The 26,780-nt window shown below is 32.5% G+C and overlaps 1 protein-coding gene across 1 annotated transcript in view; it reads right to left on the reverse strand.

Annotated features, from left to right (window-relative positions):
- Smp_172040 (putative unc-13 (munc13)) overlaps nt 1–26,780 on the reverse strand; it is a gene marked incomplete at both ends in the record, with an annotated part of 140,266 nt that overhangs the window by 39,476 nt on the left and 74,010 nt on the right. Inside the window, 5 exons of the mRNA XM_018794785.1 lie at nt 3,521–3,671; nt 6,027–6,124; nt 7,474–7,548; nt 18,351–18,466; nt 23,994–24,121. Coding sequence (XP_018649163.1) covers nt 3,521–3,671; nt 6,027–6,124; nt 7,474–7,548; nt 18,351–18,466; nt 23,994–24,121 — 568 coding nt within the window. The remainder of the gene's footprint in view (nt 1–3,520; nt 3,672–6,026; nt 6,125–7,473; nt 7,549–18,350; nt 18,467–23,993; nt 24,122–26,780) is intronic.

Raw genomic sequence — 26,780 nt, forward strand, 5'->3', positions numbered from 1 at the left:
GAAGTTCAAAGAAGCTATCATAATGATATATTGTTTGCTTATATTAAATATACAATTTGTTTGTAAATGATCACTTTTAACTAATGAACTATACTACTTATTATGTAGATACTGTGAATGATATAGAAAAATGGAATAAAATAATGTAATTACAGTCGCAGTAACAACATTCTATTGTTCATTTTCAATGACTTAAAAAATGCTCTTGTTATTATCTTATATTTTCTTTTGTGTACACAAATCTGTTCTCTTTAAATTAAAGCAATATATCAAAAGGGTAATGTGTCAAATAAGTTCAAGGGAAGAAGTTAAAAAAAAACAAGGAAGTTAAACGAAAAGCGTGAGATTTCCGAAAAAGCAAACAATTGGACATTCAAATAGCACACATACAAACAAACAACCAAAGACATATAATACTGTATTTTCGGATGCGATTTATGTTTTTAACATTGTTACCTAATAATTATTAAAAAAATATATAAATAAACTCTTCTAGTTTTCCATCTCGTTAAGCAAAAAGAGATGAGGAAAGGTTATAAAGGAAGGAATTTTAAGAGTAAGCAATTCAATCATCACATCGATCGATCAATAATCTAATCAATTCAGTGGAAAATAAACTAAATTTACAGATGTTATTAATATTATTTTTTGTTTTTTGTTATCCTCAATTGTAACACAATACAAATATAATTAGAAGGTAAGTAGTTTATAAGAGATACCCTTAAATTATTATAAACTTCTCGATATTATTAGTGCATATTTTTTTATTTCTGTTTAACTTGGTGGAAATTTACAATTCCTGTTGCCAACGATCTGTCTATGTTGAAGCTTAAACTAACGTACATTGCCGAAATTAACATTGTTATAATCAATCGGGTGATGTTATTAATATTATTTTTTGTTTTTTGTTATCCTCAATTGTAACACAATACAAATATAATTAGAAGGTAAGTAGTTTATAAGAGATACCCTTAAATTATTATAAACTTCTCGATATTATTAGTGCATATTTTTTTATTTCTGTTTAACTTGGTGGAAATTTACAATTCCTGTTGCCAACGATCTGTCTATGTTGAAGCTTAAACTAACGTACATTGCCGAAATTAACATTGTTATAATCAATCGGGTATTTTTTTACTTCATGAAAATTTCAAATCAATCCAACTGGACAACATAATAACATTTCAGTTACAAAAAGGACTATACTATCATATGCAATGCTAAGAGACTTAACACAATGAGCATCAGTAACTGATTAGTATTCAATATCATGTTGTCTAGTATATATTAATGACGGGAGTATTAGTAGTTTTAGTAGTAATAATAGTAGTAACCTGTTAAGAAGACCTCAAATTAGTTCATTTTTTCTTTTGTTGATAAATTGTAGTTTTGATATATGATCAAGTTCTCGATAACTTTCAATTCATATTACCAGGCTGACAAGTGATACACCAGTTTTATCAGTTTTTCAAAGTTTATTGTTCTTACTAACTAAACAGAATTCTTAGACCGTATTTTTGACTTTTGAGAATAAAAATCTCAGTTATTAAAAACCACATACTCTCTTCTCTTATTGGGACGCTATGTAATAATAATTTAAAGCGCTATCGTTACATAACAGAAACATGTAAACGGAAATAAAAATAGGAAATTTGGTTCCAGTTTTTATTCGGTTATGATCAATACTTAACATAACCTCTTTTAATGACCTGCGTTTGGATCTCTAGTTCAGCAAAAGACCCTTTCAAACTTCGGGTATGCATTGCTGAAGGGTGTCAATCAACATAAAACATAAAACAATGACTATATTTGAATTGACTTCATTCATTTAACATATTTCATGGCATCGCTGAAATTCGCTCAATTCACATAACAGTCTAAATTTTTCAACATGCTTGTTTTCTATCCATATCGATGTTTCTGTTAAAAACTTTATTAGAATTACATAAAGTCTAATCTATCTAACTTAAATCCATGTTTCGATGTGATATTTATATTTCAGATTACATTTATCACCTATTTAAATTCAAATGAAATAATTACGATGTTTTTTAATTGTTTACTTGTCAAAAATAAGTAGTAAAAGTAACACGTAAATAATATGTTAATGAACAGAAATAACTTTTGGTCAAAGGATAAGCAATAAATCGTAATATAATCATAACAGTTATGATAGAGTATTGAGATACAAATTAGTATTTATTTTGAAACTTTAATTATCTATTTTACTAATATTAAAGTTTTTGTGTACTGTATAGATATTTCTGTTTCAGGGAATAAAGTTTTAATGAAATTTGAAACTCTAAGTTTACCTACTGAAAAAGACAACAGAATATCATGCTGTTGTTGAGATGTTTTGTCAATATTAGTTTAAACTGTAGGTAATATTCGTCACAAGTTAATATCAGTTGGACAACAACAGCCACATCTTAAAATGAGAATTGTCAGTAGTGCATACCCATGATTATTGTGTTCCAAAAGTGATAACTACAAGTATTGTTCTAGCCATAGAGTTTCAGGTTTGAACTTATGTTCAACCAAGCGTGAGTACGAGCTATTAATTTCGAACCAAGATGAGAATGTTTCCTTTCCCCGTATTACTTTTATATGATGCTCTAGATGACATTAATCAGCGTTAGAAATAATTAACGTTACATAATATGTTACGACATTTTTGGTTTAGTTACTGTCAAACGTATCTACGATATGCCTAGTCTCATTTCCTTTTCATAAGAAGAATATTTCAAATTATCCGATTTAAAACAACCTACAAATGTATATAGTAATTAAAAGTATTTTAGTGGCCGATATCTGACTCTAGTTAGATCGTATGAATGTTATTGCAATGCATATGGCGGTTATCCTAGTATGCAGTTATTAACTTAATCCACGTTAATAAGGGAATTAAATAAGCCAAATACGAGAATGGATTTTGAATATGTATATTTCATGCACTCACCATTGATTTGAACAGGCAATCAAGGGGACGAAACAAGGAGGGATGAGAGAAGCGGATTTGAGAAGGCAAGTGAGCAAACTCAGTTTAATCAGGCGTTAATCGACATTTATAGTCACGCAAAAATAAGTTACTGACATATGATGAATGGGATAAGAAGTGCACGAACATACACTCATATAAAAACAGTCAAGGTTGATAAGCGAATAATTGACAAGGTCAAAATGTGACTCAATTAGAACGAATAAATTGACTTGTCCAGAAGCTAGAATACGTTACGTGGTTTTAACATAGTAACCGACATTACGGTATGCATTCACTAGACTCAAATCAGAACGTATAGACACATGAAAGATCAAAACTTAATGGTAAAATTCTTTGAAGAACTCTTTAATCGATCGAACTGTTACGATCATAATGTGTGATCGATCTAGTGTCAGTAAAAAAATCAAGATTCGAAGTGATGAAAATATTTATTTTTAGGTCAATGAAAATGAGATAATAATAGTTAGTAGAATAAATCCCATAATTGGAATACAGAAAATAAATAATGTATTGACTTACACCAAAGTTACTAGCACTGAAACGTTCTGAAGCTGACTGACTACTAGAAGCTGATGTATGCGCATAAAATGCATTAATATTGGCTAGGAGATTAGACATCGTAGCCGGTACACCAGTGCACATATATTTTGTTGTTAAGCATGAAAAATGCCTGAGAAATTGAAAAAAGTTCAATTAGAAATGATAAACTTTTTCATTTAAAACAAACAATAAATAATCTATATAAAAATATTTATAAATGAAGCGGAATTCAAACGCACAACATATTTGAGTCCTCCATATGTCTTTTCAAGATAACAACATGGAGTTGGGCTTTTTTTCAACTTCATTGGCTTCTGTTCAGTTAGTTACAATTCAGCTCCCATTGGAACATCATCCAATTTTGTTTATGGAACAAAACTGAGACGAAATTAACTTTACATAGCTGAATGTCAACTAATAATTACCTGTAAATATCCATAACTAAATATGGGAAGATTAGAACGAAAGAAATGGAATATTCTACTATAGGGAAAAACACTTTCTTCTAAATAGTTCACTTAAGCAATAATTAAACAATTGCAACGGTTAATTTTAAGTTAAAGGTTATGTTTAGAAGAATGTATTCAACTCTCAATCATCTCACTGATCATCTAAAAAAATTGTTTGTTGACAAAGTCAACTGTAGATAAATTCTCGTCATAGGTTTACCTTCAGTTGTATCTACCAGTTTATATTCATGTGTTAAAGTTTATGAATATTTTCAGTATTGCCGTTGTTTACTGTTCGTTTAATTGTTGAAAAAGAGTTGTTGTTTCAAAATATATCAAGATAATAAGTGATAGAACTCATATTCGCTTAACTGAAGTTATTGCTGTAAAAAAGAAACCAAATTTATGGGTCTAAAAAGATACTGCAGTCAAATTAGTTTGCTTAAACAATACTGTTGTTTTCTCAGTTTATACTCTCAGATGATTTATTTAGTTAGCTAATTAACACACAACAGTTCTCCGACAATTTTTGTTATTTATTAGTTTACATCTATGTCAATCCTAACCTTCATCAAGGCTTTTTACGTATCTCTATAAATTTAGTTATCCGTGGTTAACCTGTTGTTATTACATAACGTCTCACAAATTTGCAACTACCTGTCATCAATCTCTGAATGGAAAAAGACTTTAAATGATCATTCTTCATCTTGTAGTGAAAATATACTCCCCTATCACACTACTATCATTACCAGGAACAGCTTTCAATAGAGTGATGTTGAATCACATGAAAAACTCAGTCGGTGTCCAGCTTTGAGATCAACATGCCGGATTCTGTACTGCACGGACGAAATCGCAACATTACGGAATATTGTTGAGCAGTCAGTTGAATGGAATGCGTCACCATACATCAACTTCCTTGGTTATAAGAAAGCGTTTGACAGTGTGGATAGAAGAAGCTTATGAAACCATATTCAACACAATGGTGGACATGAGAAAATCGTCAACATCATACTCAGTTCATACAACGAAATACACTTCAATGTCGTGCATGGAGGACTGCTGACAGACGCATTCCATCTGAAGACCGGTGTCAGACAAGATTGCTTGCTTACATATGAGGGGAAGCACAGAACACAATGGACAGCTTGCATGCAACTACACGATTTGGACTTCGCAGATCACCCAGTTTTTCTATCCCATACACACCAACAAATTCAAGCGAAGACAACCAATGTAGCAGCAGCCTCTACATCAGTAGGCCTCAACATACGCGAGGGAAAATGCAACATCCTCAAATATAGTACGGAGAACACCAAACCAATAACTTTGGAAGAGTTCAGAACTTCCACAGATCTGGGAAGCATCACTAATGAACAAGGAGGATCTGATGCAGATGTGAAGACACGGATTGACAAAGCAAGACAGCATTCCTACAACTGAAGAACATAAGTATCTCAAAACAACTGTTTGTCAGCTAATATCTAAGTGAGAATCTTCAATACGAACGTCATGACAGTTCTACTGTATGGAGCTGAAACTTCGACAACTACCACCACCATCATCAAAAAGGTACAAGTATTCAAAAACAATTGTCTATGCAAGATACTCAATATTTGTTGACTGGATACCATCAGCAACAGTCTACTGTGGGAGAGAAGAAGCGTGTTTCTATTTGAAGAGGAAATTAGGAAAATATATTGGAAACAAGTGGGAAGTAGAGTTTTGGAAGAAGTTGGTTGTAGAATATTTGTGAACGGCCTATGCTACTCCACGAGGGTTAAAAGGCTTAAGCACTTGCGGATGTTTTATCTCAAAGTAAAATTACTTATTAATGCACTATGATGGGAACCAGGTTGCAAGTAACAATTTTCATGGCAAATTTTCGCCATAGAATTCAATCATAAAACCAGGATTTCCATGCACTTCGGCAAGAAAAATTATTAACTTAGAAAAGTGAAAACAATATTTCTAAGTCTTATTTCTGTAATGTAAAGAAAGGAGAAAAATTAGTTTTATCTATTATCTCTTCAACTTACGTCATTGCTTGATAAATTGATTCAATCCCATAACGTATGGCAAACTCATTGACAATATCTTGTGCAGGCGGATTAAAATAGACTTTCCAAGCATCATCCTGAAAAGTGGTATATGATAAATTCTAGAAAAATATGTGTTTTATGCATAAACGTTTAAGTCATAAATTATTTACTTAGGTTGAAAACAATACTATGTATATAACACTCCCAAGATAAACTGGAAATCATGTTTAACATGTTGCGAAGACTATGCTTCATAACATATAGATAAATCTATTTTCATTTTTGAAGATAATAAATGTCATAAACTAGTATCGGTTATGAGACAAATATAAACCGGGATAATACTTTGGAGCTTCAGATTACTTAGTGAGCATTATAATTTCGAAAAACTTGTTCTAAATCAAATGGTTCATATTACCATGAATGCTCAATGTCGCCAGTGGATTAAACTTGGGAATTTGAACAAGTGAGTTCCGACTCAGTGATGCTCGCTGCAAAATGTAAATGTTTCAGGTTCTAACCCTGCTAATGAAGCTAGAAATTAAAGCGTTAATCGGTGTAGAGTTAAAGAAGAGGACTTCTAGTATAGATGATATAATTGGAACTACTTATTACTTTCTGGTTGCAAATGGTTAGTGAGATGACTATCGACAATATCATATCGAATTGCTAAATTGAAAATTTAAAATGAAGCCTTTGAAAACCTTGGGAATTATACCAAGAAATCACATTTACATTATTCGGCTAAAAATTAGAATTAATTCAATTCAAAAAGGGGAAACGTCTAAAAAAAGTAGTTATTATGTTCAAAGGATCTTGTCAACAAAACGCATAATGGTATTTTAAATTTAATCAAGAAAAATATGAAAATAAATATACAAATGAGACATATAACAACGATAGCAACCAGAACGCAACATATGGGAAGAGTTATATAAAAAGTAGTTATGAAAGTGAGATTTATAGTCAGTATTTTCGAAAGTTTAACGAAATTCGCTGAAGTAAACGCTATTGGTTACAAATAAATTCTACTTTCCGGTAGTGCAATCAACTTTTCAGTTGGATTATTCTTATGATAAGTTTTATTTCTGAAGAGTCAAACAGCTAAAACAAAACCAAAATATTTCATGAACTGTTATAATGATGAAATTTTATACGGTTAACTTGTTATAGGAAATATATGTACCGAACAAGATTAATGTAATGATCTCCAGAAAAGTAGATTTAATGGTTAAATGGTTAGAGGTAATTAGCTGTGTATTTAGGTTATATGCTCATTAGGACTAGGATTAAACTTAATGAAATGGTTCACTAAAACTAATTAAAGCTTAAATGAGAATGATAATCTAACGTATATATGTATGAATATATAGATGGTGGAGATAAATTAACTTAAATAAAAAGCAAATAAAGTAGGCAAAATCATGCACATGATTCAACTTACCCCAGAAGCATCAGGCAATTCAACTTCCGGTTTACCTTCACTTTTATTCGTTTCACATAAGTAGTGAAATATGTTCTAGATTTTTGTTAAAGTAGGGAGGAGTGGCGAATGAATGGGAAGATTTACATACAAAAGAAAAAAGACTTTTTACTGAGATTATCGGCAAGTTTAGTAGAAAATTTGAACAACTATTATATGAGAAGTTTAAATGATTTATTTTTTTTACACGAAATTTGCAGGTAAAATTTACTGTTGATCTGATAACAACAGAAGAAACAAGTAATTACTACTTAGGCAATTTTCCGCTGGCACTAGAACAATTATACATGAGTAAATTAATGTTTTCAATTAGACCCTTATCGTGCTTTACTCTAATGTACAATAATGTTTGTATTAAATACTAATCCAGAGATTACTAAGAATAAACTAATGAACATTAAACCCCAGAAAACTAAGACCAGCGTTTTACACCTGCCAAGCGGTGATAGTAAAGCTGAATGAGCACCTTGTATTTGTCATTTCGACCTCAAAATCATTATCACAAATAACCAATTTACATGTTTGTATGGACACATACATAGGGAGGAGTAATCGAACATGTGTCTAGGTGGCTTCAAAACCAATTAGTGTCAAATAGTCCGATCAACGTGCGGGGTAGAAAACCATGTTCATCGATTGCGAAACATATAATTGAAACGGGGCACAAAATTGACATTAATACAGCTTTTAAAATATTGTATAAAAATTGTTAAGGACGTATTCTCAGGTTTATTGAAGCTTTGGCTATTCGTAAATTTAAACCCCCTTTATGTGTACAAAAAGAATTAGTCGTAACTTCGAATTTACTCTGGTAATCCTTAAGTCATTCTATGGCCTAGAATAACGCGACAATTTTTTATTCTTTCTATACGATGTAAAATGTTTTATTCCTTTTTGTTACCTTTTTTACTTGAACATTCATTTAATGGACCTTTATTATTTTCATACAAAATGCCTTGACAAGTATATGTGTGACCAGCTTGTATAGCGCAAATACATCACAATTTTTCAGATCAACACAGTCTTCTAATTGTCCTATCGAAATTTATAAAAGGGACTAATTGCTTTAAATATAATTATCTTTATTGTCCTTATTTATATATCTTTCTATTATTATTATTATTATCGTTAATATTATTGGTTCAACATCATCATTAATTTCCTGAACATACGATTCGCTTACTTAGCATTCACTCAACTTTATTATTTCTTACTAATTTCATATGAAATATAGTCTTGCACCAAACATTTGATCGAATTTTTAATTGCACTCTTATTTCTCTAACCATATCTGACCCATATTTATTCGGATCATGAACCTTAAAATTTCACTTAACATATAAGCTGATTCATGTTAGCATTCCATATGAAATATCTCGACATTAACAATCCTAAATTCACATGCTATAACTTTGAACGATGCACCTTGCCCTGAACGTGATCAATTTTTTGACTATTACTTTGGATATATATTTGTAGAACCTAAAGAGAATCTGTTGAAAAGAGTATTCTTCGTTCATATATCAGTCTCTCAATATATGATATTATTGAACCAATTAAGGTAGTAATAACAGTGCATTTATGAGAAATTTATAACACTCTTATCTCTTTCTTGGACGAATTAGTCTTAATAAATGATTTTATTTATTGTAGGTATCATTACCAAGGTTTGACTTGATAATTTCGAATGAATTTATTTATGATTATTTTCCATACTTTTTGTTTATTCATTTTTCTTCACCCCCCTTTTTTCAAATAAACGCTTCATTGTCTAATTATCTGAATACTTCTTATTACGTAATGTGATAATTTATAATGAATACCATTTCAGTGTTTATTTTTCAAGTCCTTAATCTACTTCTTATGAGAAAACATTGATTCAATCCTTCATTATTCTTATTACAACTAGTACACCCGTCATCATACTATCAATTCGTAATTTTTACTTAATATGTTTCTTTATGTAATCAACTGTTATTATTGACTCATAAACTGACTTGATTGGTTTAATAATTTCGTATATGCAAATAAATATTACCGTACATTATAGTGAAGCTTGATGAGGATCCAGTTGAAAACAATATTATTCGCTTATTTACTTTGTTCAAATTGACTATGTGCATGTAAGTAATCATATTGTTAGTGATTAGTTAACAGTGAAAAATTTGTTATCTACCCCTTTGAGTATGGGGAGATCTATTATGAAAAAAGAAATCTTTTACTACACTAGTCGGAACATTATCGTGTCTACCGAATAATGTAAAGACATAATCATTAAATAAGGCAAGAAAATGTTTAAAATCTTGTTTAAAATGAAGAATATTTGAGCGAACAATTGTTTCTGCAATAACTTCATCATCAGCCTCTACGGTTACAAGTCCAAAGTTATTGTGATATTTTACAAAGGCTAAAATAAGGTGTGCATTAATAGATTTGACAAATTAATACATGTCTTACTTTGGCCTTTGTAATATATCACAATAATTATGGACTTATAATTGTAGAGGCTGATGATGAAGTTATTGCAGAAACAATTGTTCGCTCAAATATTCTTTATTTTCGAATATTCTATGGGGATTTTTAAACTGCTGAAATCTTGTTTAATCTTAATAGATTAACAGATTGATAAAGTAGAATTACAAGGAAATGATTTAGACATTTGATGCGATCAACATATTCTTTTGAAAATAAGAATAGATGTGAAATATTCATCATTAACTACATACTTTGATAAACAAAGTTAGATGAAATGAGGAAGTAATCATGATTGTTTAAAATATACAAATAAGCATATAAGCATAGAGTTTTATCTCTATTGTTTTAGAGATTATCCTTAAAACGAAACTCTACTGTTGAGTTAATATACGTCTTCTGTTGAGTGTTTTGATTAGTCTAGAAAAGGGTTTTGTTTTGTAAAGTAACTGAATAAGGGGATACTTTTTATTTCTAGTTTATTTTATGGGGAACTGTTTTAATCCTACATTTGCGGATGATGTTCACTAATACTAACAGTTAAATTTGTATGACACTGATTGTTTGATAAAATATATCCGGCTTTAACTAGTCATTATTATTATTTATTTATTTACCAACTATTTTAACAAATTCAATTTCATTAATAATTTATCCTTGTAAGATAAAAACTCAAAGTGTAAAGTTTTAGTTTGGGGCTGTTAGAGTGCTATGCTAGTGTGGTGTATGCTATTGATGTCGACAGATATAAGTAGTATGTATCATCGATCAGAGGTAAAACGCCTAGAGGCAGAAAATTACGGAGATCGAAGAAAAGAGTATGAGAAAAAAGAATGATTGGTATTGAAACGAAAGAACAATGAAGTCTGAGACGATTGACCGATATTCGCGAAGGAACAGTAAAGTTTGAGAAAATTGACTAACATTTTGCAAATTAAGTATTTACTGTATGATTCTCAGATTTTAATAGGACGTTCTTAAAATTTTATGTTCAAATACATTCGATTGTCCCCACTTGTGTTCTCGCTCACTACACTAGGACGAAACGACCGTCCAATGCTTTCAGGCTTTTTAGTGATGGTCTGACATTGATCGATTCATGATTTTAATGAGAAGTTTTAAATAAAACAATATTTTGAACACGACAATTCTGCTATTTTTAACCACTGGCTCTAGAAGTTTCTAGTGTCATACTCTTGAAAAATACATCTACTCCAAATAAACAGATAATTCTCTTCTTTTATGTACTCATTCTATATGAAATAATATTTGTTGCACATAATCTACAAAGATGAATATTGTCGTGATAAAGTATAGTGAATAAAAAAGATCAATATGTTATATGTAGCAAGACACAAAGAAATGTTTTACATTAACTTTCCCGTTGGTGTTCTGTTTTTTTTTGAAGAAAAGAGGTAAATGAAACATTCGCACGAGAAGTATAGAACAAATAGAAAGGCTAAAGTATAGGGATTAAATAAAAGTAAAATATCCATTCCTTATTTTAATCGTTTTACTTCATTTTTCAGAGATACAAAATGTTTTATTGTTTTTCTAAAAATAACTATTCATCACACCTTCAGTCCACGTTTTTTGATCTATTTATAGAACGAATCCGATTTTATCTTAAACTTTTACCATTATGTAGGAGTAATAATGATGATAGTAAGAGTACTGAAATTTACAAGTTTAAAGAATTCAGAATAAGAGAAAGGTTTATGGTTTTTCATGTTTCTTCGTTTGAAGTTATCTTTCATCAGCTAGAGAGCATTTGAAAAGGAGGGATAATTCAACATTTCGTTGACAAAGACCCATGAAACTATATTATATCGAATTCAGGACTAAGGTTTTGTGATAAATATTATACCTTCAGATCATTAAGTGAGAATTAATTATTAGGTGATTTTGATAATTTCAATTTATTCTCAATATTTAATGACGATCAGTCGATGCCTTCTACCGGAGAAAATGAACTCTCGAAACTTTTGTATTTATACTCATGAATGTTGTCTCAGGATATGGGAAAATTTAGGTATAAACTGGATTCAAAACAACAGCAGTGGTTAGCAGTAGCCCTATTGATAAAATTAGATGACTGTGCTTGATATGGTACGTCAAATTGTATGCCATTGACTAGCTAGATGATTACCTGTTTTGTTATCCAATTATTATCCTAGTGACCCTAGAATATTCAATGAACATGAAGTGTGTAAAATGATAGTTCACGCTTATCTGTTCTGGTGTTTTAATTATTCACTGATTGGTATTTATCAATCAGCCAAATAAGTAAAACTTATGGTTATGTGATATAAATTTATTTGAAACACTGTTTACAGTAGTTTTAAAATATAAACAAACCATCGACAGACTACTTGAAATAGTAAAGCGACGATTAGGAAAATAAGATTTTCATGAGAAATAAACTTCAGTAAAGATCATAAGGCTGTAATTAGATCGATGACAGGGGCAAATTCATGAGTCAGAATTGATAATATTCGGAACTAAGACTTTTGAGTTCTTGGTGCATTTTAATTTTCTAGTATAAACATAATTAAACCCCATGTGCTGGCTATTGTGCATTAGAATTATGTTGGGCACAGATCGTTATTTAAAGGTGTGTTTATAAACTATGCTATGTGATGTGTCCAGTGCCTGAAAAAGGTTGGGAGCAGGCAAGTTGCGGATACAGTTTCATTTTTTGAGAGATATACATTCTTCAAATAGATCCAAGTAAGCTAATCACGGCTTATCCATTTGCTCTTGCAAAATACATGATTTGGTAAAAACAAATACGTTTGTTTAACCTGATGTCCCAGCATTATTGCACACTATTTTTTTACTGTAACTTATTCACTAAGTATTAATTTGCGTACTGGGTTTGACCGCTACAACTTAAAATGAGCACTGGTGATACTTATTGGTTGTCCAAAAGGAAGTGGGTTGAACAGGGTTCTAGTCCACCACTTACCTATTTAGAAGTCAAATGCTTTAAACATCAAGTCATTGATTTTACTGTACAGTATTTCAATCTCTGCTCACCAGTGACTGGCTCCAAGAGTTATTTCCTGGAGTTCTAGTAATAAGCCGTGACCAATGGAGTTCAACCAAGTCTGTTGTGAGTTAGTAACTCAATGAAGACAATGGTGGACGGTGGCGCTATTTCGTGGATTGGTTGAAGTTAGACATTAACACCGTTGGATCCCGGCTCAGTGGTTGCTGCTACCTTGACGTGGTGGTCGGGCTTGCCTATCGTGATGATCCAATCGAGCTATGCTGGCTGGAACAATCGTTCCTCGAGGTCCTACCATGCCAGACAGGTCGGTTGAAGAGCGGTAAGAATAAAAGCAGCAAACCCAAGGTCCGAAGGCGAAGTCGTACTGCCGACTGTACAGAGGTGTGATGGCAGTAAGGTGTTTCCTTCAGACAACCAGCATGACAGCGATGCTGCCTTCCCACAAGGAGGGGTGGGGTTAGAAAAGGTCGACCCTAAAAATGCACACCTCGCCTTATCCCACGGGTATCCGTCTCCGGCGGTAAGGTCCTTTGAAGAGCGGAGCTAACACGTCAAAAATCTACCACAAAAAGGCCGTGCGTGACCGACCTCAAGCAGTTGTCCCTTGGGCACTGCGGTCACGCTCCCAGGTCGTTAAGACCAACACTAATCCAACTTCTTTTCCAGGTCCCTCAAGAAATACCCTTCCACGGTGTGGGCAGCCGGGAAGTGATATTAACCCTCATACCCGTAACAGCACACGAGACCAAGTTGGTCACTTTCAAATCCTTCCTACACCTCCTAATAACTCTCTTATCTCCACGACTTACCCTTCCCACGTCCTTTTATCACCTCGCACCGCTAGGGCAAACGATTCGAGTACACGGAACGTTATTCCTGGTCTCCTGAAACCACGCTCTAAACTACATATAGGAACTTTTAATTTCCGAACATTGTGCCAAATAGGACAACAGGCCTTCTTAGCTAGGACTCTAGAATCTTACACCATCGATGTGTGCTGCGTCTCCGAAACGCGCATACAAGATCAGAGTAGCGTCACTCATTTGACCTCACCTAATCAAAATAAAGAGCCATCTCGATACACGCTTCGTGTATCTGGAAGCCCTGATGCTGCTTCCCGTAGCCTCGCTGGAGTAGGTATAGCATTAAGTTCTAGGGCAGAACTAGCTCTTTTAAACTGGATCCCAGTAGACAGTCGTCTATGCACTGTCCGACTAAACGGATCAGTAAAGACTCGGAAAGATAGGGAAACTCGTCGTTGCCTCTTCGTCGTCTCTGCCTACTCTCCCACTGACTGCAGCTCAGACGATATAAAAGATGAGTTTTACAGGAAACTTTCTGACCTTCTCCGAAAAGCTAGGCGTTCTGATGTAGTAATAGTGGCTGGTGACTTCAATGCTCAAGTAGGTAAACTAAGTGAAAGGGAAAGACACCTGTGTGGATCTTATGGTGTTGTGGCTAAAAGGACAGATAATGGCGACCGTCTGTTGCAGCTGTGCTCAGATAACCGCCTATTTCTTGCAAATACTAACTTTAAGCATAAGGAAAAACATCTTTAGACATGGCGACCACCGAATTCGTCCCAACGTTGGACCCAATTAGATCACATCGCTATCAGCCACCGATGGAGGGGCTCGATAGAAGACTGTCGCTCATTCTGGAGCACATGTTTAGACTCAGATCATGCTCTAGTGCGAGCACGTATCTGTCTGCGTCTTACTGGACGTAGGAAAGACACTGCAGGGAAGCATCTAAGGGTTCTACTTAATGATAAGCAAGCTAAGAATATATTTCAGGAACAACTGGAAAAACAGTTAGACAGACATGTAAGTTGTGCCCACCCCGAAGCAGGGTGGAATGACATCCGTAAAGCTGTGGAAACAGCAGTGATATCCGCTAGTAAGGTAAGCCATAAGGTCAGGGAGAAACAATGGATCTCGGCAGCATCTACCACACTGATAGATGCTCGAAAACTTATCCCACCTGGCTCTGAGCATAACGAAGAGCGGAGTCAGCTTAAGCGAAGGCTAATAAGAAGCCTACGCAATGACCGCGAACAGTGGTGGGTAGCGAAAGCAAGAGAGATGGAAAAGGCAGCGGCAATAGGTAACAGCAGACAGCTATTCAAACTTGTTAAAGAAACCGGTATTAGGAACCCAAGTATCAGTGAAACTATCTCAGATAAAGATGGACATATCATTCATTCTCAATCCAGGAGATTGGATCGATGGGCAGAACACTTTAGGGATCAGTTTGACTGGCCTTCGGCCACACTTCAGTTACCCACGATCCCCAGTCGTCCTGAATGGCAAATTGAGGTAAGTCCTCCAACTCTCTACGAGGTTGAAAAAGCTATAGAAAATCTAAAGCGAGGGAGAGCCGCAGGCCCTGACAGGTTTACTCCTGAGATTTTTAAGGATGGTGGTCCAGTACTAGCAACGAGATCGACTGAGGTCTTAGGTAGAATCTGGGAACTGGACGTAATTCCATCTGACTGGTCCCAATCACTGATTGTGCCAGTCTATAAGAAAGGACAAAAGTCCTCCTGTGAAAATCACAGAGGAATCAGTTTGACTAATATAGTGTCTAAAATATTAGCTTCAATAATACTTGGACGCCTAACCAAAGCTCGTGAAGAGCAGACTAGAGAAAACCAGGCTGGTTTTCGACCTGGACGTGGTTGCATAGACCAAATATTCACTCTACGTCAGGTCCTAGAACATAGACACACATTCAGACGTCCCACAATAGTAGTATTTCTTGACCTTAAGGCAGCATTTGACTCCGTTGATCGTGAGGTTGTATGGCAGTGTTTGTCAGTGAAAGGAGTACCAAAGAAGTACATCAACCTCATAAAGGCTCTCTACTCAAACACAACTGGTCGAGTTAGAGCCTATGGCGAACTGTCATCAGAATTGGTTACCTCAAGTGGTGTTCGTCAGGGCTGTCCACTCTCCCCATTCTTGTTTAACTTTGTCGTCGACATGCTTTTAGAGATAACACTTTCATCATGCCAATCTCCTGGAGTTGAACTTTTACCGGGAGGCTCACTTGTTGACTTAGAATACGCCGACGACATAGTTTTATTTGGTGAAGACTCTGACAAAATGCAGAGTCTTCTGACCACTATAAGCAACAATGCAGGCATGTTCGGGATGCGATTCTCTCCCTCGAAGTGCAAAATGTTACTTCAGGATTGGGTTGCATCGACACCTGAACTAATGATAGGGAGTGAAGTAGTTGAGCGTGTTGACAGCTTCACTTATCTTGGGAGTCTCATCGGCCCTTGTGGTCTGGTGTGTGACGAAATCTTAGCACGGATACAGAAGGCTCGTTTAGCTTTCGCCAACTTGCGTCATTTATGGCGTAGGCGAGATATCCATCTAGCAACAAAAGGATGGGTTTACTGTGCAGCTGTCCATTCCGTCCTATTTTATGGCAGCGAAACATGGCCGATAAGAGTAGAGGATATTCGTAGGCTACTAGTATTCGATAATAGGTACCTTCGAAGCATTGCTCGTATATCCTGGGACCACCGGGTAAGTAATGCAGTTGTTAGGAAACGGGTACTAAATAAGGATTGCAAATCGATTGACGAAGTAGTGAAACTTCATCAGTTGAGATGGCTGGGACATGTGTTACGTATGCCCGACCACCGACTGCCCCAACGTGCAATGCTTTATGGTGTAGGAGTAGGTTGGAAGAAAGCTAGGGGCGGCCAGGCCAAAACATGGCATAAATCCCTGAAGTCGCTGACAAGTGGACTGGGCCATGTTGGTAGGTATAGACTAACTGGTTGGGATTCGCGAGATGATAGCAACCGATGGTTAGAGACCTTGAATGACATGGCTCAAAATCGTTTGCAATGGCGAAGATGCATCCACTCTTTGTGTTCTACCAAATTCTAATCTTCTGAATTCTTCATGTCCCTATCTTTTTTCTCTTTCCAAATTTATTTCACCGTATTATATTCCTTCAATAACATCTTCAAACCCCTATCTTTCACATAATACTTATACTCTTACTACTTCTACCACTATGGAATTTGAATCGACAACTGCATTTTTGTGCTAATGTGGTATGGCAACTCGAACTGATGTACGTACGTACGAAGTTCTACGTTGTAACTGACTGACTGACTTTCGCACGCAAGACCGATAGGTCTTGGTTTAGAGTGTCGCGAGAGGGATCGTAAATACGCACTTCTGAGGAGTCCCATACTAGGACGAAATGGCCGTCCAGTGCTTCCAGGTTTTCCATGGTGGTCTAGTTTTAAATGACTCACGAATTCAACTGTTAAATTTATTTATCAATTAAAATTTTACACTTGAGAGAATAAAAATAAGTCACATGAAGAACATTCACCAGTTTCACTTTCGGTCATTCGAGTAATTATCTTGTAGAACAATGAATTACTGCAAATATTATAATAGTAGATTATTTAAACTGTCACTCTCAATTTCGAATCATATACAGTGTTGAAATCGGGGGTGGTTGAATAACTTAGAATACAAAATCTCAATGATCAATGAGTCAGGATATAAAATAGACTACATGAAAGCAAATACGTACAAAAATTACAAAAACTGTTCATTAAATAGGATATCACTAGACCATTCATTTAATTACCCATTTATAATTTAAAAAATGTTATGAATACAATAAGTCAAACATTTATTTATAGAAAACGCTTAACCCTTACTCTCATCATATTGATTATCAAACTTAAAATGTTTACGTAGAATAATTCCATTGAGAGACGATTTCATACAAAAACAGTCATGTATATTAACTGCAATGATAACTGTTATTAATGTTGTTATTATTAAAACGGCATGATATACAGTAACGTTTTCGATCAGTAAGAAAACACAGAAATCAAATAAATACATCCTTTTGTTTTAAACAATTGGCTTTGTAAAGGTTGTAAAATTTCGAATGTAATTTTCTTTATGATTAGCTATGAAAAACAGACGGAAATCTAATAACAATAAACAATTGTTTGGTCCAGGACGCACGTTTCACCCTATTCGCGACTCGTCAGCTGGATGTACCTGCATCCCAGAGTTGATATTTGTAACTTAAGGCGAAATCGAGGCAATCTTCACAGAATGCACATATACCAAGAAGATACTGATCAATTGCAGTCCCGAACATCAATGAGAAGTTTCAAACAAACATGACAAAATGAATTTAGAGTCTTTAGGTTTAAAAACTTCACAATTACGAACAGCATCGTTGTTTCTTGCTATTTTTTCAAAAAATATTCTACTACTATCAAATTCGTGTTATGAATCACTTTGATAAAACCCTAAATACATTAACTGAAAATACTTAAAACATTTATGCTAACCTCGTGTAAACACGTATATTGAACATGATATGGTGCAACTTTTTCTTCACCTTTAATTTCTACTGAAATAAATAAACGAATTGCACCGGAAACAGCACTTTTATCAGTACGTTTTTCTAAAACAAAAAAAAGAATGAAACCAAAATAAATTCGATAATTGGTAGATAATGGAAGAGAGTAAATAGAAAATGACATAAGTAAATGTTCCAAGAACAATACAAAACAACAATATCTAGATAGTTCATTGATATCATGCATAAGATAACAAAACAACAAAATGATACTATAAGTAATAAGGAAAATGCAATAAAGACTGATGTGTGCATTTGAAGAAATGTAATTTAGGACAAATCAGACGGAGGAATAACATTAGTTTCAATTAAATATTTCTTATGTTTTACTTGATGGATGCAGACAATGATTTTCAATAATATCATGAATGATACAAGAAATTTAAACTAGGATTAAATAGAAGGGAGACAATTTAATACTCAAAGGCTTTTGTAACCTGAGAGAATCTAAACTTTAAAGGTTACGTAAGGAGAAGTCACGTAACTAAATAAGATTTAAACAGAAACATAGTAGAATGTTTGGCATTGTAATTTTGTCAATTTCTAGCTTTTATTTACAGGTTATCTCAATTTCAAACTAATATGATTGCTAGTTATAATTGAATCTTTCATTATTAAGTGTAAATACATCTAAACTATTTACTAAATCATTGATTCATTTAATTTCACTTTCATATTCTGTTATAAACGTTTCTAGAGCATAAAATACCTCCAGGCCAGATAAAGACTAATCATTCACTAAAAATGATAGAGAAAATGAATAAAAAGGATCATCAAAAGGCCTTAAATGGATCAACTTGTTAGGGAAATTCATGTCAAACCATAGGAATACAAAGATTGGTATTCTAATCAATATCAATTGTGTCATCTATATTATTTTTATCACTGTAACAATATTGTTCCTCACTATTTATTGTTTTAATCTCTATAATGATAAAAATTACAATGAAACACCTATAAAAATGCATGAAGACACAATGGAAATGTTATAGGCTAAATTAGGGCAGGAAAAAAGAGAAATAACGTTGTTGTTGTTTTTTCATTAGCACGACAACAACCACAACAAAAACAAAATATACGAGAATCCACATACAATTAAGATTATTCATTTCTTTACATTCCGTTACTTTAATTTATGATTAGAATAGAAAATATAAAGTGATCATATTCAATGAGTTTTCTTTTTATTACTGAACAGAAACAACAGATTTTTATAAAGAATATAGAATTACAATTAAGTTGTGTGCTTCTTTTATCTGGTGGAATATACATGCAGATATTGTGTAATCAGTTTTGTAATTTTCTAAACAGAAGTAACAATTACAACATTGATAATTATGATAGAATAATTAACAAACTATGTATGTAACAATTTAAGTTGTTTATGGACACATGCAAATATGGAATAAGTTCATGTTTTCTGATAATAACACATAAAGTTAATAAATAAGTTTTATTAAAAAATTATTCTGTTAAACAAACTATTTAACTGGTGTGTTTGTATTGTTTTAATAATCAAATGTAATAATCTTTTTTTCTATGACATGGACTACACTCTAAATATATATTCCAAGTATATAACTACTTAGAAATGCTTCTTTAAATACAGCTGTTTAAAATAAACTATTTAGTGATAATTGCGAGATGATAGAAAACAATATAATCTCATAATTTCATGTGATATCTGCATTTCCTTGTTCCGATCTAGGTATGAGTTTATTGAATCCTGAACTAGCATAAGATAGCTATACAACACTCCTTTCTATTTAATATCTTTTTGTTTAATTATTATGATGAAAACTATCGGTGAACTGAATAAATTTCAAAAAAATTACTTTAGTAAAATGACATTATCAAAAGGGGGTTTTGTGGGGATTTTAGTAATTTTATGTAGTTGAGATCATGAGTCAATTGAAGCTAGACCACCAAGGAAAACCTGGAAGCACTGGATGGCCGTTTCGTCCTACTGTAGGACTCCTCAGCAGTGTGCATCCATGAGCTCTAGCGAGAAGCAGTGACCAGTGGAGTTCAACCAGGTCTGTTAGGAGATATCAACTTACTGAAGACATGGGTGAATGATTGCTCAATTTCGTGGATTGGTTGAACATTAACACCGTTGGATGCCGACTCAGTGGTGTAGAGGTTAAGCGCTCGCGCGCGAGACTAGTAGGTCCTGGGTTCGAATCTCGCGAGGCGGGATCGTGGATGCCCACTGCTGAGGAGTCCCATAATAGGACAAAACGGCCGTCCAGTGCTCCCAGGTTTTCCATGATAGTCTAGCTTCAATTGACTCATGATCTCAGCTATATAAAATGACTTTATAAATATTTACGAGAAATTCAAAATATTGCATTGATAAATAAGAGATAACTTCTGTATTATTGAAATATCAGTTTGTAACTAATGTAATATCAAAATATAAAAGTGTTGTGATCACTTTTTGAAAGCAAACGAATAAAACAGAATGAAAATTTTAACAGTTAAAATAGAGAAAAATTTCTGAATGCATTAAGTATGATTATCAAGTTCAATGCATAATAAAATGATAAATAATGAAGAATATGAGATTTATAAGATATTTGAAAACATTATTACATAATAAAAGTAAGTGAATATTAGTGTAAATGTTTAAGAGTCAATTCAAAAGATTCTAATATGATATAACCTTTAATAATTGAACTTGTAGACTACTGAGTTTTAAGTTTTACGTAAACCTGTCATCTTTATTCGTTATTGAATTATTTGAAATTTATCTACAATTTGTTCTAAGAATTTTCGGAAGATTATATTCCACTGAACTCTTTCAAATCAGTTAATGTTTTCTCATGTACATTTATGTGTATTGGATGGGAGATATTTCATAAAGTATATTTTCTCAGCTAAATTAATTTTCTATTAAATTTAACTGTAGAAGTGATGTTTCATTGAAAAAGTAAGTTTTATGGTGAACTCAACACCTTTACATATAATCTTGATGTTCTTACATGAGTAGCAGTAATAGTACTAGCAGTAGTAGCAGTTTGAAAAAGTAGTATATATTGTCTTTTAAAAGAAATCAATATTCACTTCATATATTTTATTCGGCTAATGACTATTTTATTTGTAATATTATGAAATGAATAACTTTATTAATGAAACATATGAATCTGATGTTAGACCAATATTTTTTAGCTAATAAATGTAACGTGTTACAATTTTATAAACAAAAATAATCTAACTGCAGAAGTCGATTAGTCGTTTTACAAAGAAATCGTTCTTTTATTTTAGTAAACGTCATAATTTGTAACCTTGTCTGTAATGAAGTATTGATTTGCCGTGACTCATTTGTTTATACCAATAAAGGAAGTTAACAAAGTAAATTCTCTCTGTTTAGTTGAGACGGTTGTTGAATTTTATTGAGAACAAAACCAACCAAATTAGGCAACTGTTGAAAACCTGGAAGCACTGGATTGATTATAGTTAGACTTATACACCATTGGATCCCGATTCAGTATTTGGAGATTAAGCATTCACTCGCAATACCGAAGGTCTTGGATTCGATTACCTATTGCGTGTTAATGGATGCGCGCTGCTGAGGAGTCCTACACTAGGTCTGAACAGGAGTCCGGTGCTTTCATGTTTTCAGTGGTCGTCTAACTTAGGTCGGTTTATGAATTGGAAAAAGCGGATTTTTCCCATTAAGAATATGAAAATGATGAAATCAATAAATAATTCTTAGGGTAAGATGATGAGTGACTTGAGTTTAATTGATTTGAATGGGTTTTACATAATCTTATCTGATATCTACAGTTACTCTAAAAATATCGTCAAATCAACAGTGAAATGTAGATGCTTTCTTTAGAAGCATTTTATTGAAAACCGGATCCATCAACATAAATAATAGACCTTTTAAACAAAATGAAATTGATTATAAGCCAAGTCGGGATGATTTCGTGTCGGTTGCTAAGATTTCTAACGTATTAATAGGTATTCATGGTTTAAAAAAACCACACTTAGAAATCCATTTTGACAAAATGAAGATAGAAAGCAACCATTCTTTAGATTTAATGAAGATCGATGAGAGTCCTTCTAATATAGTTTCTTTAAAAAAAGACCTCAATTATTAAGAGAAAAAATACAAAGATATTTAACAGACAAACAATAAGAATTCTAAGAGTAAATAACATTTCAATGTAAACTATTTTTTAATTTTTCTCTAACTGTAAACATACCAAGATTATACCATACATCCATTTCACCGGATAAAGTACGCAATTCAATAATAGCTTGACCTAGGAAATCATCAGATTCTGAAGTAAGCTTTGAACGAAGTTTAGCACGTAAATCATTATCTTCATCCCTATTTATATATAACAACAAATATTTTGACAATATTTAAAAAAAGTTACAACCAAGAAAATAAACGGTTAGACATAAAGAGATCAAGTACAACAGTGAGTGATGTTTTCAAAGAATAGTGAATTCAACAAGGGTTAATATTTAGCCAACAAATATATATATATACATTTACACGTAGTAATGACAGTGGAAGCATAAAAGTAATTGTAGCATTTGTATTAGTCATAAAGGTGAGACAAAATGAGAATAACAAATACATACGAACAATTATGATTATCCATGAGAACAGTAACAACAAATAAGGCAACACATAATATTTAATGTTAGTTAGTAGAACAAACAAAATTGACCGATTTACAAACAAACAAAAATTAAAAATAAATTATCGTGAAAAAAAAATGTGTAAATTAAAATAAGGGTTTAGTTATCATTTTGATTATTTTGTTTGGAAATTGGGGAATGTGGGAAGAATGACACGATTGTTAACGTGAGCAAATCGATTGTGCATTTTAATACACATATATACATCATAGTAATTTTTTATGTAGAAAAAAAGAATGTAGCATTATGAATTGGGTAAAACACAGTGATGGATAAAAAAAAACAAAGAAAAGAAAATATAATTACAATAATTTTTTAAAAATTTATAAAATAAGCAGTTAATTTAAATAAATGATTATTCTCGATAATTGAACTATGAGAAATCGAATTTATTACGTCTATATAAAACTGACTTACCGTAGCCTGAACTCATCATGTTGAGGATTTACGTTTACAAAAATGAACTAGGTTTTACAACCGATATATATATATATATATATATATATATATATATATGATTACTAATGGACGGTATACTTTAGTTGACATATTTTTTTAATATAGATAATGATTGAAATATACACATATATGTACATATAGGTACATGCTTCAGCTAAGATGAGTTAATATAGACCACAAAGATAGAGGAAATGACTACCATTAACCGTTAGACATTTTCATACAAACAAACACCCACATTTATATATAATTAGCTATTACAGAAATATATAGAAAAGTACGCATTTTCTAATCACCATTATTAGATAGAAAAAAGGAAAATGTAACAAGCAGTATGAGGAAAGAGTAATTTGCTTTTTTGTCTTTCGTTTCGATTTTCCTTTTTTTACTTCATTTAATTGTGTACTTTGTAGAGAAAAACTGTTTATCATAAATACATGCTATTGATGATTACCTAAATTGTACCATACATCCATTTCTCCACTCAATGTGCGAACTTCAACAATAGTTTGACCAAGAAAGTCATCTGATTCACGTGTAAATTTTTGACGTATTTTTGATTTTAAATCGTAATCTTCATCCCTTTTAATTAGTTATCATAAATTTAGTTTTCAATTTTCATGTTGTTTCATGTTTACCAAAGATTTATAAAACAAACACATACATATGAAAATATAATAAACAATTAAGTTCAAATTGATGTATACAAATAAACACATTTAAAGTTTATTATTTCTATCGTGAATTGATAGGAGCTGGAGAACTATGGAAAAGAACAGAGCAACAGATAGCAGTTTCATACCTTATTAGGGATAACGCTAAAGGCATTCAGGCATTGTAACCAGTCAATGAGTCGCTCGCTATTGGTCTGAAATTTCAGGTTCAGCCAATTTTATTAACACATGCCTCTTGGTCTTAAGTGGTTCCCCTAACCAATATCCACTTTTTTGATGAACTTACTTCCAAAATGTGAAAAATCAAGTTAAAAAACTAACTGAACAAATAAGTATATATTTTTGGACAAAATAAATGTTGGAGTCAGATAATAATAGTCCGTACTTATTGGCATCACGTTACCATCTTAATCCAGGCTAAAGCATATCAATTAAATAACAATGGTAATCTTTTATATTTCTATTTATCAACTATACTTTTATCATTGGGATTAGTAACGTTACTAGTTGTTCTTCATGAGTTCCTCAACGATTTTAACTCTTTATGCGGAAAGTAAGTTCGTCAAATACCAAATTAAGAAAACTATATATGAATGTAATTTTAGGTCTATTTTCATTATATGTTTGTAAGTGTGGGAACTAGTAGTTAGTATATGCAAAATATATGTTTTCGTTAGCTATAATATACAACATATTTAGTCCTATTTCGTTAATTACAATCGACAATCATTTTTTATTAATAAACTCCAAATAAGGAACATGAAAGATATGTTTATTCTGGCTTTTTAGTTAGATGTTTAGTCTAGAAACTAGTTCAGTCAGAGAATAACACACATTTTCACTATTTAGTCAGAGTGAGATAAGGGGAGTTATGGTTAAAGCTGTTACTTAATGTTTGAATATGATGTGCATACACTTATTCGCACCGAACTATTCAATACATTTTATTATGAAAATATATGAAATAAAATCACTTTGTTCCACTGATGGAAATTACCTAATAACTGGGCAAAATATTTATGAAAACATGTGTAATAAAAACCCTTAGATACTTCAGATCATAGAGTTCTTTGGCGCTTCTACACGGGAGAATTAAGATCACACAATCAAAATATAATTCACTATAAACTGTTTTTATTTCGGAAACTGAAATATGATACAAGAAATTGTTATTTGTGTGGTAACATGGTGAGGGTGTTACATGAATTTTCGAGTATCACTTCCTAAAAGATTATACTGGGTGATATGAGTACCTGAACACAATTTAAACGGGTTAGGGAGACTGAATAAGTGGGTTGAAGTGACATACTTGGTATCAAACTAGTGAAAACGATGGCCCAGTGTTTATTTGACAAATTAATTCAAGTTTATTAAAATGTATCCAACTGCTTATTTCAGCTGATAGTAATATGATGTTTTCTTAAAACCCGTATGGTTATTTTAATGACTATTGTTTTTAAACGTTCACTATAAGTATTGCTATTATCACTATTATCGTCATTATCAGCACTGACACGAACTGGCTTTTTAGTCCGAACAACTGTTTTTTATTGATTTTACTGAACTCGCTGTGAGTTTATTCATTGTTTCAGATCAAACGAAAAATCTAGATGATTTCACATTTTTTAACAAGATAATTTAAATACTGTTTAATCGGTCCAATTTATTTCATTGAAAAACGTTTAGTGTTTAGTAAATATAGCTGATAACTAGTTCAGCCGGATGATATCCTCAGCTAAAACGTGTCGAGTCATCGAAGTGTTTTCTTGTTATAAATGATAATGTAGCATTTTCAAGATATTTCGTTTACTTGTAGGTAAAAACTGAAAACCATTCATCTAATTCAAAGAGAGTTACACCGGAAAAAATATCCTCCTGATCAGTGATTCGTGTCAGTCATTATATTTATACTTTTTTGGCAGTGTTTACATAATTTATTGAAACAATGAAAGTTGACGGGATAATTTATCCATACTTTGAGTTGTTATAGAAAAAAGATAAAAAGTGTATTTTGTAAATTCGTCAACATTTTTATTAGGTATTAAACTTTACAACACACAATGAAAAAACTGCATCATTTTAATAAATGATTAATGTTTTAATCCTAAGTATTATTAATAGATATTAGTTCTTAGTTGACAAGTGTTTACGACATATCTACAACCGTTGTTCATTTTGAGATTGAAACTAATGTTGTCCAATATTCTTTATATAAGACAATGTTGTTATGATGTGTAAATGTTGTTACATCCTAGTGAAGATTGAATAACGGATAACTTCGGAGAACTAATAATGCACTATTATATATATATATATAATCCTATTGCATAACTGTTCAGTAAGCAGATTATGTATATCTATATTTCTTTTATTAAAAGCTTCACTTTGACCCATAGATTATTATTATACGACTCACTGTTCTTAGGTTATATTCAGTTTATTGATCACAGTCTCCCACGTTCGCATCCACATTTTAGCTTGATATTGTATAAATTTTATTTTCTATTTTGTGGTGTAATACGGTCTGGTTGGCATATAAACCGAGTATACTTGAAATAAATGATTCG

The sequence above is a fragment of the Schistosoma mansoni genome, chromosome 1 (assembly GCF_000237925.1).
Source record: "Schistosoma mansoni strain Puerto Rico chromosome 1, complete genome".
NCBI lineage: Eukaryota > Metazoa > Platyhelminthes > Trematoda > Strigeidida > Schistosomatidae > Schistosoma > Schistosoma mansoni.